Genomic DNA, 17898 nt, shown 5'->3' on the forward strand with positions numbered 1-17898 from the left:
GGAACAAGCAGAGCGGCCAGTTCACAGAGGCCAAATAAAGCAAGCAGCAGGCAATGAGGAATTTCTTGTGCTGATCACAACCAGTATAGACAAAGGAGAGTTTAATCTTCATGCGCGGGCTGTTTGGAAAACAACTGCTGAAATCATTCCTTGAAAAGCAGGCATCAGTATAAACAAGAAATTAAATGGGAAGAAAAAGCAGGAACACTGACCAAGTTTACTAGACGTTAGTGCTAAAGCTAAAAAGGTTGCCATGCATCCAGGAACATTCTCTCTTATCATGCACAACAGTTAGATACCAGCACTCATCAAAAGCCATGACCAGGGCATTCTCTGCTTAAACATAACATTAACTTAAAAAATGCCACAATGCAGCTACATTCATTTCATTTGTATTCTTTGTTATTGGTTTAATTAATAGTTTTGTAAGGTGGGTAAAAAGTAAAAAACACACCAACCTTCTCGCAGCTCTGAGGGATGTAGGGGGTTTGATGCAGAACACAATGAAATGAGGAAAGGAGAAAAACAAGGGAAACACAGAGAGAGTAAAAAGGCCATATCAAGGCTTTCAACTGCTACTTGAACATCTCTACTTGCTCTAACAAAACCTTCCTACCTCATCTTGTAAAGTTAGCATTTTCCACAGCTACAACGGTGTTAGAAACAATAGCTAGCATAATTTTGAAATTTTCCTTTGGATAAAAAGGTATATACATGCCTCATGCAGCACAGGAAAGTCAGTATGTTGGAGGAGAAGAGAAAGAAAAAGGAAAGATCAAAAAACTTTCTATGGATGTCATAACTATGAAATGTTTTCCCTTCTTTTTTTGTAATTTTAATTAGCCAAAAGAATCACACCATACAAAAACATATCAAGTTGATTGAAAAATCAGCTCTAAAAAAATTTCAAAATCAAGCTAGGTATTTTTGGTAAGGTTATCCACCCTACAGTAAAGTTCACAGTTGTTTCTGTTTTCAGTCCTATATCCCCCACCCACCCCTTTATACTGTACACAGACACACACACACACACATATATATATATATTTATACACATATGTATGTATGTATGTTATAGGCTTTTTTACATTAACTAGCCATTGCAAATACTGCCAGAAGCAAAGCACTTCTTTCTAGCTGAAGCAAAAGAATATTTTTTATGTTAAAAAACATTTACCATTTCTAGCAAAGCACAGAAGAATATAATGGTTTCCTTATTAACCATCACACCTGGCACATAGACAGGTAATTTCTTCAAAAAACATAGCCAATTGCCCACTATCATTGTAAGGACTTCACTTCACTCAACAATTCTTACACTAAAGATACATAGATATATACATATACATATATATATATATACATATATATATACATACATATATATAAAGAAGAAATAGAAATGAAGAAAATACAGTTGTGCTCTGCATACATATTATTATAAAGTTAGAAGCTTAACCTTTGCAATTACACAGAAGAGGTCAGGTAGGCATACACCTCAGTGCCTTGGGGTTACACTTAGCTGATTAGTAGCACACCGAGCAGTCACCTCAGGAGTTTGAGAAGAAAGGCAGAATCAAACAAAACCAATAAAAGAAAATAAATGCAAAGCACAATTTAACTTAATGCAGGAAAAAACAGAAGTCAAGATGTAAAGATATAAATATACTTACAAACCTTAACCCACAGGATAGACTGGACTCAAGAGTGCTTTAAAAAAGTAAAACAAACCCCAAGCCTTTCCTCTACACTTTAAAATGAATTTTACAAATGACATGTTTACCATGGCATTTCAATTATTGCAGTGGTAAGTGCATAGATCCTGAGAGTATCTTAGCCCTGAATCTGAATGAAGAGTGGACGCCAGGGTTATGTCATTCCTACCTCTGACATATAGATTGGCAGGGGCGGAATACCGTGTACCCGCACTGTTGGTTGCAACACACTCATATTTGCCTTGGTCAGATTCTTCACTGAGTTCAATTTGGAGGGCGCCTGTATGAATATAAAATACATTGCCAAAGACATGGTCAGAGAAAGCTTTTTATATCCATAACAAAACACTGCTTAACAATATGAAAAGCTTGTATGCGAAGGTCCACTCAACGTCGGCTCATTTTCTTGCTAAGGTGCACAGACAGAAAATGATGCAATGAAAAAAACAAAGAGATTATTTTTTTCACATCATCAGTGCTAGCACAGGAAAACAATTTGCATTTGGCAAATAAAAACAAACCCTCTCTAAACAATAGTCTTTCCTAAACCGTCACAATGAAGATGGGTGAGACTGCTTCAAGGAAGAATGGCTTTTGAATAAAACAAAAGAGATTAAGTAGTTGGATCATTATATATGTTAAATTTTATTTCATTGTTTCAATCTAGTAACAAAAGTAGCAGAAAAGGTGGCACTCATAAAAAAAGGCAGGTCAGGTTTCAAGAAATCTTCTGCTGAAGAAAGCCAAAAATGTGCAGCAAGAACAAAAAAGCTGCTTGAAGTGAAAAACAAGAAATTGCATTAGTCATTTACAACTATCAAAATATCCTTTTAAAGAAATAAAACTCCCTTAAGACATGCAGATTGGTAAGAAAAGAAAGACAGTTCTCCGCAACTTACAATCTTAAAGTACATTTGCTGAAAAACAAAGAGCAGTTGAATTATAAGGCAAAAAAAAGTTAAAAAGCATGGTCTACGCCAACAAGAAAGAACTAACCAACCACTGCTGAGGACCATAGAAGGGCCCCCACAGACACCCATCAAAATCCACAAGTGGGATTAGCAGTGTGGTGTCACAAAACCCAAGAAAAATACAAAACAAGATTATAAAAGAAGCAAACATTTTTGCAGAGCATCAAAAACCAATATCACATACCAACAAGAATAAGCCATTAACCTTTAATTTCCAAGCCTGTAGATTAGAAGATCCAAAAATCCAGAGGCGAGAGAACTCCAAGAAAACAACAACAATAAAAACTATAAAGGAGAAAAAAACATTTCTGTAACTTTTTTAGGAGAGGACACATAATTTTCACCTTTACAACTTAAAAAAAAAAAAAAAGGATTGAAGAAGAACAAAACCAAAACCTTTATGAAAGATAAGACAAAAAGAAGATAGTCCATGTTGTCTTCTGCATGTCTGCTACTGTTCTCCAGACCATCTTGGCTTTGGTCCAGGAGAAGAACAGCTAAGGAAGAAAAAAAATGATCTTTTTGGTCCAGTTGGACAAAAAAAAAGAGAAGGAACAAAAAAAAAAAAAGAAGAAGAAGAAGAAGAAGAAAAAAGAACAAAAAAAAAAAAAGGATAAAGAAGAAAAGAAGAAGAAGAAGAAGAAGAAGAAAAAGAAAAAAGAGGGACAAATGGTACGCTGTGACTGGGCTATGGCCATAAGACCTGGATATGCTTTCTTTGAAGCATATCACAAATCAACTTAATATATATATATTTTTTTTTTTTACCAATGAATAATCAAAAATGAAAGGAAAGGGGGATGTGAAGAAAGAAAGGACACAATATGAGTCACTGATCATAACCAAACAGGACAAAGGAAAAAGAAAGAAAATAATCAGATTATGTACATTTCTGTGGTTTGTTTTTTTGTTGTGTTTTGTTGTTGTTTTTTTTTCTATTGTTGTTGGGTTTTTTCCCTTAAAAAAAAAAACAAAACAAAACAAAAACCCAGGACAAAGATGAGAGGGATGAAAGGACAGAAAGAATGAGTAAGATCATTCTGTGAACGTTAGTTCAGCACTCTTACCTCTTATTGGTGTACCACCTGGGTGGATAATATGAATGCAAATAAGATTAGAAAGAAGAAGCATTAGTACGAGAAGAAGGAGGCTAGGGCTTTGGAAGAAGAATCAAATTAGATTTACAGAATTAAATAAGGTCTTAAAAGAAACTTGAATTACTGTACTGTTAAAACAGGAATATATTAGATAGTACTATCAGGTTACAAAACCAAATTGCATTGTACCACAAAGGGCAAAAAAGCTACAATTGGCTGCATTGCCATTCTCAGAGTAGCATCTGAGTTCTTAGGTGTTTGGTTATATAGGGTTAGGTATATATATTGAATATGCCTCAAATACTTAAAAGGAAACTTTGCAATACTGTACGTAAGCTATATTTTAGGAAAATATTGGAAATGCTATTGAAGTATATATATATAATTGCATATATATATATATCTAAAAAGAGGATACACTGAAGGTTATCTCAAGACAAACACTGTAGTTTCAGCTGGATTATGGCATTTACTGTTCTACAGCTATGTGCTACATGTGTACTGTTTCTTTCAGGTGTTGCTATGACTGGTAAGACAACATTTCTGTGGAGGTGTGCTTGTGCGCCACTATTAGGATCTGGTGACTACACTGACTGTTAGTAAAATGCATGCCATGCATTTTAAGAATAATAATAGTAATCATATAATAGTAATCATAATAATAATATTCTGAATATGAAAATTAGTGGGGGTGAAGTGCGCTTCAGAACTAAGCACTTACCAATAGATTCTGGAGATTTAAATACGGAGAGAAGAAAGACAGCATAAAAATATTATTATATTCCTTATAATTTGGTACAAAGTTTTCAGTAAAGCTTTATACACTAAATCATCTATGTCACATGTGAAAAATTAATTATTAATTTACATTAACAGAAGGTTAATTTACACATTTCTGCTGACAACAAGCAAAAAGTCAGTTAACAAGACGATTTAACATCACAGGACAGGTCAAAAGCTGAGAATTCTGGGAAGACATGTGATTAAACAACTTAGATTCTACAACAATACCTACTACAACTGCCAAAGAAAAAACCTCATTATATCCCAGTTACCTTATTTAGGGATAGGCTTTAAACTTTATAGATTTAGAGGGTTGGTTTTGTTTATTTTTATCATCTAAAGAGAGCAAAATAATTAACTAGGGCAGGAGGAGAGTGAAAGGACTGCTAGGGGGGTGCAAGGGGCAGAGAGAGAGAGAGCAACAAAAGCTGGATTCTACATGGAAAGCAGACTTCTGTAGTTCCAGAAAATGTAGGATTTATAAAACTTCAGTGTGGGCGCACACTACTGTGGCTAAATATGTTGGAAAAATGCTCATCCAGCAAAAAAACCCCACTTTTATTCCATTCAGTACCCAAAGATTTTATTTTCTTTAAAAAATAAAATTAAAAATTTTCTTTTTAAGGTATAATTGTGCATGGGAAAAAGTATTGTGTTTTATGTATTTGTGAGAGGAAAGAAGATGTGTCCAAACTGGCTAATCTTTGGTAGAGTCAAATGTGGAAGACAGCACAAAACACATTTTAAATTTTAATTGAAGTGTCTAATGCAGGTTTTGATTTTGATGAATATAACCATTGGTACTCCTTGCAATTTCTGAATGAAGTCCAATGTTGAAATAAATTTGTTAAAAAAAATATAAAAGGAAAGAAGAAAGAAAGAGGAGAAAATGGATCCATCAAGTACTGCAAAAAGCAGTAAAGAAAAAAAAATTATCAAAAATACAGTCACAGCAGTGAGCAATGTGGAGTAAACAGAAGCTGCAAAACACACAGAGACAGACTCTAGAAAAGACTATGACAACATCACAGACATGGACAACACACTCAGTAACACAGAAAAGAGAGGAGGAAGAGAAATTATCACCTATAAATAAAATTTAAAAAAAAAAAAAAAAGAAAAAGGAAGAGAAAGAAAAGAAAGAAAAGGTGAGAGAGAACAACTCTGGGCGTTAGTGGAAACAGTAACAAGACCCTACCTGAGCGTAATTGCTTGATGCGACCATTGTTGTTGCTTGTGTCAACAGGTAAGAAATCTTTGAACCAAGTTATTTCAGGATCAGGATTGCCACTGGCTGCACATAGCATGGTAGCTGTACGAGTTCGTTCAACCACCTTCAGCTGTGGGCCCATATCAATTGTAGGGAAACCTCGGGGAATTTGATCCTCTGCAAAAGGAAGAAATTATTTTGTGCTTCACTCCTGTTACACAGTAAATCATGAAAGCCACAATTACCACTCCACTTAATGTTCAAGAGTTTTGTAACTGTTTTTATGTAAGTAACCGTTGCACAAACCAGATACTCAGGCAATATTTTAGTTAGCTTACAGTGACTGAAATGATCATACAAAACAGGAAATTCATTAGAAAGTAGATAAAAACTTTATACTTACTTAAAAAATGTATTAAACTGGAATATATATTTTGTGTGTATAATCATTAGACTCCCACTATGGTGCTTTATAACTCTGACATCATTCTGCTTGTGAGATTCATTATTTTATTTGAAATTTTGAATTAACATACCTATGAACAACAGAAACCCCCCCTTCTTCACATGAGACAAGTGTGTCTTTACATAAGAAGTGTGATCACGCAGCATAGGATTTGGCCAGGGATTTAGGAGAATTAAATTATACTTCTTGCTTTTATCATTATTATCTATGTGCTCTTGGACTTAAATTTAATGCCCCTGGATGTCAGCTGTCCATCTGTAAGATGGGTATGACAGCACTTTGCTGTTACAGAGAAGTGCTGTGAAGAGCAACGTATTATAGGATTGTAAATCACTGAAAGACTCTAGACATTGGAGACATTCAGTTATCAAAGTGACATCATTCATAATAATCTTGAATGGATGCGACTATGTCAACCAAAACACTCAAGAGACAGTAAAAAAATCCTCACCCTATGTCAGTCAATAGTGAAATACTGATACACCAAACAAAGTTATTAGCCTTCTTAATATAATACACATTAGCAAGTAACACAGGAAAACAGTGGCAATTCTCAGAAATCAAGTTAGCATAGGTAAAACAACCTATTAGAATCCCATTGGCTTGCTTTTAATTTCAATCAAACCAGAAAAATACTTGCTGTTATGTCATTTCAAAATGGGCAAGCAAAATGAAATAAAAGAAAGCAACACAGAAAGAGCATCGATGCTAAATATAAACCATGTATTACTAAATAACTTGACTGGTAGGTACTGACATGCAATTAATTCAGAAAAAAAAAGAAGAAACTGTTTAGTGTCAACTCTATCTTTTATGGAAAACGTTAAGCATTTTCCTATACTTTCAGAAAAGTTCAGACTTTTCTGAAAAGTGTGCAATAAGGAAGCGTATCCTATAAATCTTTGCCAGGATCTGCTGTTGCCCATGACCTACTTTTTGCTTGCAATAGAAATGCGCATAGATACTACTTTGATATACCAACACAATTTTCCAGTATGTTTGCATAGCTCCTCAGAGTTAGTATTTATACCAATCCATGGTAAAGCATCAAATTCTTTGTTACCTACAAGCTCTTCCTGAATAAAGAGATGTTTCATGTCTGTTTAGAAACATTAAGTCCTTACTTTGGAAATAACTGGCAAGATCTGACTTGTGACACGGAAGAGGATTCTTACAACCTGACCTTTCCCACTTGGCTCTTACAGAAAACTCTGGAGACCCTTCTGTAAATACCAAAGTGTACAACAAAGGTAATCTATTTGAGTACTAATTCAATAAACTAGTAAAGAGATTTCCTTTCTTAGTTTTAATATTGTTAATTAAATTCCATTCAGTCCTCTTACACATAGAAGATCTTCGAATGAACTCTTCATGAAATTTTCAGGACAAACATCACAATGTAATAGACTCAAGTAGCCAGAACTGTTGTATTTTTTACAGTTGTGACTTGTTCCCAATTTGTCTTTTAGGTATTTGGCAGAAAGCCGCAATATTCAGCATGAAATGGACCAGGAAAAAGAAAATAAAATTCTAATTGGAGTGATTCTCAGAGTGGATTTATTTTTAAAATTTTTTTTTTCCTCTCTATTAGTGATTCACAAAAAGCTGTCTTTACACTTTGATGGTACCAAGTTTGACATATCATCAAACAGACTGTGTACAAAGGCTGAGTATCAACCCAGTGAACAACTGCCGCTCAGCCACAGTAAGCGAAAAGTGACTATTAACACAATTTCAATACATTGATAGCTCTACAACTTTACATGAGGTGAAAACAAAAATAATTTTTACTGTTCATTAATATGCTCATTAGGCTCTAAAACACAATATATGACACTGTTCCACATTAATATTCAGTTCTAGTGAATCAGCTTCCAATCCGTCAACTATTTAAATCAGATTTGACCTTCTCAAAGCCATTTGGTACTGTCACTTTGAGAGGGCATTAAAGAGCAGATTTCTCTGCCCTTATGCCTAGTGGGTCATGCATTTAAAGATATTTTGTTTAGGATGACAGATACAAGATTTAGAAATAAAATGCATTCTTTGAATTTGTTAGGTGTCTTAGCAGTGCTGCATTCCATTGCTAGCATGAAGACAATGCCTCTAGTAATGTGCTAGTATAATTTCCACTTCCTGGAAGAAATCTAAAAAAAGTAATTTTTAACTGAATATACGATCTGAACAACACACAAAGAAAATTACCCAGATTGGTTAAAATGCAAACTCTTAAGAAAGAATTATATAAAACTGTCTTGCCTTCTTCCCATCATGGCTGTTCTTAGTATTTCTAAGCCTCCTTTCTGTGTATTCATTCTACATGACACTGCTCACCTGTAAACAAAGTCCATGAGAGTCCTACTTCTGCTGCCAGTTTTGTCAAATTTCCAAGTACAACATATGGAAAATGTACATTAACCTCTACCTTCAGATTTCAGTATATGTAAGGACATTGTCCAACGCATAATTTCACATGTTGATGCATCTGTCTTAGAGGAGAGCCTGGCCTCACTAACATAACAGCATTTAAGAATAGAGACCTGAACTCACCTTTTATGTGTTAAAAAGTAAATTTGATGGAGTGGCATTTTGAAAATACCAACAAGTGATATATCAAGAAGAAATCATACCTACCTTTAAAAGTATCTTCATTAAAAAAACCTCTGAACATAGCTGTTGCTGCATATATCATAAACAGAAATCACAGAATCACAGAAATATGCTGGTTGGAAGAGACCCCCAGGATCATCAAGCCCATCTGTTACTCCTACTCTACAAAGTTCACCCTTAAACCATATTCTTATCCAAACAACTGTTAACCACATCCTGGGTTGGTGACTCAACCACCTCCCTGGGAAGCCCATTCCAATGACTGACCACCCTTTATGTGAAAAAATTCTTCCTAATGTCCAGCCTAAACCCATCCAATCACAGTTTGAGGCTACTCCTTGTTCTATCACTATCTACCTATGAGAAGAGACCAGCACCACAATGTCCTTTCAGGTAGCTGTAGACAGCGAAGAGGTCTCCCCTCAACCTCCTCTTCAAACTAAACAGCCCCAGCTCCCTCAGTTGCTCTTCATAAAATTTATTCTCCAGGCCCTTCTCCATCTTTGCTGCTCTCTGCACTTGCTCCAACACCTGAACATCCTTCTTGTAATGAGGTGCCCAAAACTGAACACAATGCTCGAATTGTGGCCTCATCAGAGAAGAGTACAAGGGGGCAAACACCTCCCTACTCCTGCTGGACACAGCATTTCTAATGCAACCCAGGATGCATTGGCTTTCTTGGCTATCTGGGCACACTGCTTCCTCATACTGAATTGTTTGTCAATTACAACTCCAGGTCCCTTTCTGCCAGACAGCTTTCCAGCCACACTTTCCCAAGCCTGTAGTGCTCATTGGGGTTGTTGTGGCCCAAGTGCAGGACCTGGCATTTGGCGTTACGAAAGCTCATGCCATTGACATTGCTCCATTCTATATTCAAGCCCTTCTGTAGAGCCTCCCTACTCTCCTGTAGATGAACACTACCACCCAATTTGGTGTCATCTGCAAATTTACTGATGATACATTCTATGTCTTCATCAAGGTCATCAATAAAGACGTCAAACAGAAGTTTAACAACACTCAGCCCTGGAGGACAGCACCAGTTGTCTGCCAGCTGGATTTACTCCACTGACCGCCACCCTTTGGGCCCTTTCATCCAGACAGTGCTTTATCCAACAGAGCTGTGCTCGTCCAAGTCATGAGCAGTCAGTTTGGCCCCAAGAATTCTGTGGAGAACAGTATGGAAGTTTTTTTGGAAGTCTAGGCAGACAATACTCACAGTTTTTCTTTCATCCAGTAGCTGGGTCATCATGTCATAAAAGGAGATCAGGTTCACAGGGCAGGACCTGCCCTTTATAAACCCATGCTGACTGGCCCTGATCCACTGGTTGTTCTCTCTAAGGTGTGTAATAGCCCTTAAGATGACCTGCTCCGTGACGTTCCTTGGTACTGAGGTCAGACTGACAGGTTTGTAGTTTCTCATATCCTTCTTTCTTCCTTTCCTGTAGACAGGTGTCATATTTGATACTCTCCAGACCACTGGCAGCTCCCCACTTAGCCGGGACTTCAGGTAAATCATGGAGAGTGGCTTGGTGAGCATATCTGCCAACTCCTTCAGCACCCTTGGGTGTAGACCATCTGGCTCCACACACTTGTGTGGGTCTAATTGGCTTAGCATATCTCTGACCACTTCCTCATTTATTGTGATGACCTCTTTCTGATTCCCATCCCTGACTCCTAGTTCATGAGGCTGGGTGTCCAGGGAACTGCTGGATTCAGTGCTAAACACTGAGGCAAAGTAGACATTACGTAGGCATTAAGCACTTCAGCCTATTTCTGATCTTTAGTCACTATTTCCCTCTGTATCCAATAAAGGATGGAGATTTTGGCTAGTTCTCCTTTTGCTGTTGATGAACTTACAGAAACATTTCTTATTATCCTTAATTTAGGCTGTAGCTAGTTTGAGCTCTAGCTGTGCTTTGGCTCTCCCAGTTTTCTCCATGCATAGCTTCACTACATTTTTATAGTCCTCAGGAGAGGCCTGTCCCCTCTTTCAAAAGCCTTAGACTCTCCTTTTGTTCTTGAGGTTCAGCCAGGCTAGATGCCTTCTCTGCTGACTCGTTTTTCAGCATACAGAGATAGTCTGCTCCTGTGCCTTTAAGACTTCCCTCTTGAAATATGTCCAGACTTCCTGAACTCCTATATCCTTAAGGGTAGCGTCCTAAGAAACGTTGTCGATGAGTTTCTTGAACAGGCCAAAGTTTGTCCTCCAGAAGTTCAAGGTAACGGTTTTACTAACTCTATCCCCAAGGATAGATAACTCAATCATCTCATGATCACTGAGTCCCAGATAGTCAACAACCTGTAGTTTCCCCATGAGTTCTTCCCGGTTCACAAGAAGCAGGTCCAGGAGGGCCCCTTTCCTGTTGGCTCACTTTGCTTGTCCCTTAACTGTGTTTTTTCCCATCTTAAAGGTAAAGGTGTGATTTTTTCATTAAGTGGCATAATTATTTCGTAAGATTTCATGAACTCCCAAGCTATGCCTGAAGGCATACTGTCAAGGTATATGTATATAAGAAAGGTGAATCCAAAGAAAGACATCATCTAAACCCAGTACAGTGGATTTGACTCTGTGTCAAAAACCTACGTAGGTGTACAACTCGGCTAAATGGAGAAAGACTATGTTATTTTTCTAACATTCATGCCACAGTTTTGACTTCTTTTCTTGTAAAAAGCTACTTCCAGATCGCATCCAGATCCTGCTGGCAGTGAGAAGACTGACAGCTTTTAGAAACAGATTGGGTCTTAAGTTCTTCATAGCTACACTGCTGAATCACTTTGGCAATGAGTATCATGTTTTAACAGGACAGAATAATTCTCTCCATTACAGTACATTATGACAATATTACTACAATATGGGTATGCAGTGCAAATGTGAAGTATCTAAAGCAAATTGTTATGACTTTGGTTATGGAGTATAAAGGCAAAAATTGCATCAGAGTCCACGACTGGGCAGTTGACATGAAAACTGAGCAATACTTCTGCTAAGTATTTCACAGAATCACAGAATCATAGAATCAACCAGGTTGGAAGAGACATCCAAGATCATCCAGTCCAACCTAGCACACAGCCCTATCCAGTCAATTAGACCATGGCACTAAGTGCCTCATCCAGGCTTTTCTTGAACACCTCCAGGGATGGTGACTCCACCACCTCCCTGGGCGGCCCATTCCAATGAGAAATCACTCTCTCTGGCAAGAACTTCCTCCTAACATCCAGCCTATACTTCCCCCAGCACAACTTGAGACTGTGTCCCCTTGTTCTATTGCGGGTTGCCTGGGAGAAGATTTCCTTCCATATTATCACCATTAAAATACCCATATTCCAGCGTATTTGTATTAACCTATAGTTAAATCTGTGTAATGTACATAAGAAAACACATACTCAATGTGTTTTACTGTGCCTCTTTAAAAAATGTTGTCCTATGTGAAAAAAAATTTCTTCTGGTTCTCCATTCTACTGAAGAAGAAAGAAAAATAACCTATTTCAAGATTCACTGATAGCTTTGCCACAGGAAAATTTTAGTCATTCTGTAGCTCACAGAATGAAAAGGCACACATGGAGTACTCCCAGAATATGCTGTACACACTGAAGATAAACTGCTGCAATAAAGTTTATTATTTCAAAGAACAGAGTAAATAAAGCTTTTATTTTCACTCTTCCAGATGGCAGCAGCACATAACTTGCAATTTTAACATCATGACCATATTATTCAAAATCATTCTTCCTGCAACTGAACTGAACACAGGATTAAGAACAGTAAACTCAGGGAGAGTAGGGGAGGAAGTAAAATCAGCAGTCTGCAGCAAAGTTGATATTCTCTACTATTACTGAAGAGCTATGTATATGAAGCCATTTTTTTTATTATACATACAAGACTAATTTGTATTAAATAAAAATATAAATAATCAAAAAAGTGTTGGTTAATAGACAATATTTTGACTGAAATATTTTCTATGGTAAATTTGCCAAGTGTTTATGAACTCACAGAAAAAAAATCTTTTCTCAAGTCCTATTTTCAAAGCTGCTATAAAAAGATGGATACTTTTACTTGCTTGGTGCTGTAATTTACTAAAGAAGGGCTACACTAAGTATCTCTTGGGATTTCTCTTAAATCTCAAGCAATTATCCCACAGAAGAAAACAGCATTAGACATTGATAAGACAATCAGAGACTCACTAACAGTTATTAAATATTCAACAAGAGAGCAGCTGCCCATACCATCCCACTAAAACCCATGCAGTTAAATATAATATATTGAAGAGATGTGCAAAGCACTTTTGATGCAAAAGAAAACAAATTTGTTTAGTAGCTATGTATGCAATTACCCTGTAAATTGCAAAGTAATGTCTATGTAACAGAATATAGAACCACTTAGACTGAATTATCATTTGTATGAATGTTGAAGCAGCAATTTCACATTGCATTAAGTCAGTTAACATACTTGTTATTAGCATTTAGCCTTAAATAAGTTTTTTTTTTTAACAAATGAATGCATCAAGCCTTTGAAATTGGGTATCTTCATAATGATACAAAAAAAGAATTGTACCTTTTGGCAGTTCTGAAAATCTAGTAAATTAAAGACTGCTGTTTTGGGTTTGAGCACGCAGAAAGCTATTTCACTCCTTCCCAAAGGAGCAAAATAAAGATGCTTCACACTGCATAGGAAGTTTAAATGGAAATACTATTTACAAATACATACAAAAGGTATTCAGGTAAAAGGGATACATATTGAAATGAGGCCCAGTTCCCCACCTGGCTGTACCAGGCCAAAACCTTCCAATAAAACCTCTGCCCCACTCAGCCTCTACAGGCCCAGCAGCAGTCTGAACTGCCCCCCAGCACGGACTCAGGACTTAAAGTCCCCACCACAGGCCTCAACAGGCCCAGTGATGTAGCTAGAAATTAGCTGCCAGACAAGGCCAGGAGAAAACCTCTCTGCCCCACAAACCAGAAGATAACAGCATACACACCAGAAGGTGAGAGAAAAGGGAGTGAGACAGCCTGTGCTGTTTGTTTATGAAAGGGACATGCAGGCATTATGGGAATGAATTAACACAGATTACACCTTTCCAGTGTCCACTTCCATTGTTTGTTTAAGACTGGAAGTCTTAAACAAAAACTGCATATAGCAAGCTCCTTCTAAAGTGACCTAACACAAAAAATAAGTACTCCTCATTTTCATTCAATAATGACATTTTGAATGGCAAGAATTATTGTTTGGAGAGTCACCACCTCTATGGAAACACAAGCCTCAAAACAAGTATTCATTCTCATGTTTGCACCCAGGTACTGTCATAGCTGATAGCGCAGTATAACATTTGGATATCACACATCCAGATTTGGTTATAATTGAACTTTTGGATGTCTTCTCTGCTTACTAGGAATAGAAAGGACTGTATACTGGTGTGTAAGGCTTTAGCACAAGGTCTAAACACTCTGCTCCCCCCAGCACAAAATTGAGGGGAAGAGTAACACATAAAATTCAGGGCTCAGATAAAGAGATCAAGAGTTTACTGTGACATGAGATCATAAGCACAATATATAATTAGCCAGTAATCCAATTAATCTACTAATACAATACATGATTACCTTAGCTTAGCCTACTTGCAAAAGAAGCAGTGAAATATCCAGAGGAAGAAAAACCCTAAAAACCAAAACCAGCATAAAACAGAAAATCAAAACCACCAGCTACTCATCTCCCACTTTTTCCAACGCCATACCTGCAGAAAAGAAACCACACCAAGAAATCAGAACCCAGAAGCAGCAACTGTAACAGGAAGCCTCCCATGTAGCAATCTGAACTTCAAGTCCCACAATATTTTGCTCCAGACAGCACTTTAATTTTTAAAGCTGGCATGACTGCAGCATGGTATGAACAACAGCGGCAGGTTCAACTCAATCCATGATGGGGGCTGGATAGGGGGAAGGGGGATCGAGAAAAGAAAAATGAAAAAAAGAGGAAGAAAAAAGCAGGGAATCCAGGAATCCCTGCCAAATACCCCTCCTCTAACATGAGGAGAGGATGCCACCAAAGCCAGTGAAACAAAGGCAGAGAATGCAAAGTGGTTTATGTACAGAGTAATACATTTTTAGGAAAAGAAAGTAAACTTCTGAATGAGAGAGGATTCAGCGTCCCACATATTTCTACATGCAAATGTTTGTAGTAAACTACGTATTTTGCACTGGTGAATAAAAGACAAAAAAGATTGCAAAGGGCAACCATGTGAATTTCCATGATTGTAATTTCTACTTTTAGGCTTGATTTCCAGACAGAGTTAGGATTTAGATCACAGTAAATTGGGGTTAAATTTGGACTTGTCAAGAATAAGGACCAGAAAATGTATTATTGCTCCATCTAGTAAATATTTTAAACACACTTACATTTTCAGGTTTACATCCTCCTTAGTTTCATTTGAAAAATAAAGAGGGAATAACAGTAGTGGTGTGATAGCCATCTTTGCTTTAAGCTTTTATTTTTATGGTGCGATAAATAATGAGATCAGCAGCAAGCTCATATGCACACTTCTCATGTTAGTAGTCTGAATATACAAATTTGTCTAGAACATGTAGAGACATTCTTTCATTGTTCTTCCTTGCTACTCATTATGATGTGTTAAAATACATGATGCTTTGCAAAAGTAATTACCTCATATTAATTCTTAAGTATAAAGTAATAAATCACCATAACAAAGTTTTAACATAATAATTTGAATTGAGAAGAGCACAGAGGGATCTTGCTCTTCCTTCACCAAAGATGATAAGAGATAAGTGAGCAGTCTCTCAAAGGGGCTGTCAGACAACAGGGTCCCATTTTCCCTTCTTCCTCCTCATTTGCACTACATGTCTAAATTTGTGCCTAAACCTAAAAGGAATAATAATAGTGGGTAAACAATCAAAAAACCTCATCTTCTGGTCAGGGCCATTTATATTACTCATGTTATGCAGCTTTCAGCGACTTGTTTTCTCAATGCCACTATCTTACCAAGTACTTCTTAAATGCAGACTACATACTCTGGAACTCAAACTGACAACTATAAACTATACTTACTGCTCTGATGTCACAGCTGCAGATTTTAAGGACCTGACAAAGGAACTGGAGGGGCAAAAGCATAAACTTTTTTTAAGCCCTGTTTTCAAAGGGGATTAATATGGGGTGTTTTTGCATTTCTTGCTCAGTATCAAACTTGTTATTTTACAAAGAGGAAGCTATTTTCATTTTGATACATGGGTAGAAGAGTGCCCCAGAAGGCTGAGAATTTCATCACTTAGAAAAAGGAAATTAAGAAATTTTGACAAAAGATCTTGGCAATTCAAAAGGAGTAGAGGGTTCTCATTAAATCACGTGGACAGAAAATTAGAAAAACAAAATCTCAGTTAGAACTCAATTTGGCCACTGTCATAAGACACAAGAATAAATATTTGATGACTATATTAACAAAAAAAAACAAACAAAAAAAAAGCCAAGGAGATTATATATCCTTCATTGGATGCAGATGGGAACAGTGGCACCAAGGATGAGGAAAAGCCTGATGGACTTAATCATATAATCACAGACTGATAGGTGTTGGAAGGGATCTCTGGAGATCATCCAGTCTAAGCCCCTAGCTAAAGCAGGTATGCCTAGATCAGACTGCACAGGTACATATCCAAGTGAATTCTGAAATTCTCCAAAGAAAAAGACTCTGTCAAAAGACTTTTCTGGGTAGTCTGTGCCAGTGCCATGTCGACCTCAAAGTAAAAAGGTTTCTCATTAAGTTCAAGTGACAGTGTCTGTGATTTAGTTTGTACTTGCTGGTCTTTATCCTATCACTGGGTGTGATGGTTTGAGTGTTACCCATATGCCCATTCCTAAGAAAATCACCTAGACTAGACTCAGTCAAGCTGGAAATTAGAATGAAGCTTTATATTTACAGCTTAGCACAATATATAAGGAGATAGTTACAATACATACAGCTATATACAGAAATATACAAGTTAAAAAAATAATACAGAAACATAACGCCCCTCCCAAAAAACAGAGTCCCCAGGAGGGGCTCCCAACCACCCTTCCACCTCCTTTCCACTCCTCTAACTTATCACAGACTTTGCCCTAAGCTCAAGATAAGTTTGGAGAATCGGCCAGGTGGGTGAGGAAGCAGATAGATTAGTTACACAGACAGCAGGTTAGAAAGAAAAGGGAGGCAGCCAAAGCCGGAGAGCAACTCTGTTATCTAGGTTTGTGTTCTTGTTTTTATATATCACAACAAGCATATGAGTGAAGTAGACATGACCAGTGTCTCCTTTTCACAGCCTATAATCTAATTCCTCTCACTAAAATATCCTGGCTAGGCTCAAAATAGCACACTGGCCACCACTGAACAGAGCCCAAAGCCATGATCTTGACCTCCACACCAGATAGATATAACACTGGTAAGATCTCCTCTCAGTCTTCTCTTTTCCAGATGAATGACATCCAGCTCTATCAGCTTCTCCTTGTAAGAGAAATACTCCAGTCCCCTAATCACCTTTGTAACCCTCTGTTGGATTCTTCCCACTAGTTCCCCATTCCTCTTGAACTGGGGAGCCCAGAAATGTGGATTCTCTCCACCAGATCCCTGTCTGTCTTGAACGGGGGAGACCAAAAATGGACACCATACATTAGGTACAGGCTCACCAGCATGGAGTAGAGGTCTTTGCCTCAGTCTTTAATAGTCAAACCAGTTATCTTCAAGGTATGCAGCACCTGAGAAGGAAGGTAGGGACAGAGCACAATCAATGCCCCATAATCAAGGATGAAACCTCCTATGCCACCTGGACTCTTACAGGTCTTTGGGGTTGGATGGGATCCGACTGAGAGTTCTGAGATCTGGCAGAGGAACTTGCCCAGCCACTTTCCATTATTTAGCAGCTGTCCTGGATAACAAGGAAGGTTCCAGAGGCTTGCCAAAGTGACAGCCATCTACAAGAAAGTCTGGAAGGAGGGTGCTGGAAAATTACAGGCCTGTCAACTTGACTTTGGTACTGGGGAAGATTATGGAATGATTTATTCTGAGTGCACTCATGTCCA

General features: G+C 37.5%; 1 protein-coding gene across 50 annotated transcripts in view; it reads right to left on the bottom strand.

The window, feature by feature from the left end:
• PTPRD (protein tyrosine phosphatase receptor type D) overlaps positions 1–17898 on the bottom strand; it is a 1747466-nt gene that overhangs the window by 174857 nt on the left and 1554711 nt on the right. For 31 of the 50 annotated variants that reach the window (XM_064140302.1, XM_064140304.1, XM_064140303.1 and 28 more), the window contains 4 exons: positions 5765–5953; positions 3754–3771; positions 1885–1995; positions 459–470 (listed from right to left, as the gene is read on the bottom strand). In XM_064140302.1, the coding sequence (XP_063996372.1) occupies positions 459–470; positions 1885–1995; positions 3754–3771; positions 5765–5953 (330 nt within the window). The remainder of the gene's footprint in view (positions 1–458; positions 471–1884; positions 1996–3753; positions 3772–5764; positions 5954–17898) is intronic. The other 19 variants (XM_064140351.1, XM_064140349.1, XM_064140348.1 and 16 more) reach the window with 3 other exon arrangements.

This window comes from Pogoniulus pusillus, chromosome Z, assembly GCF_015220805.1.
Source record: "Pogoniulus pusillus isolate bPogPus1 chromosome Z, bPogPus1.pri, whole genome shotgun sequence".
Classification (NCBI taxonomy): Eukaryota; Metazoa; Chordata; class Aves; order Piciformes; family Lybiidae; genus Pogoniulus; species Pogoniulus pusillus.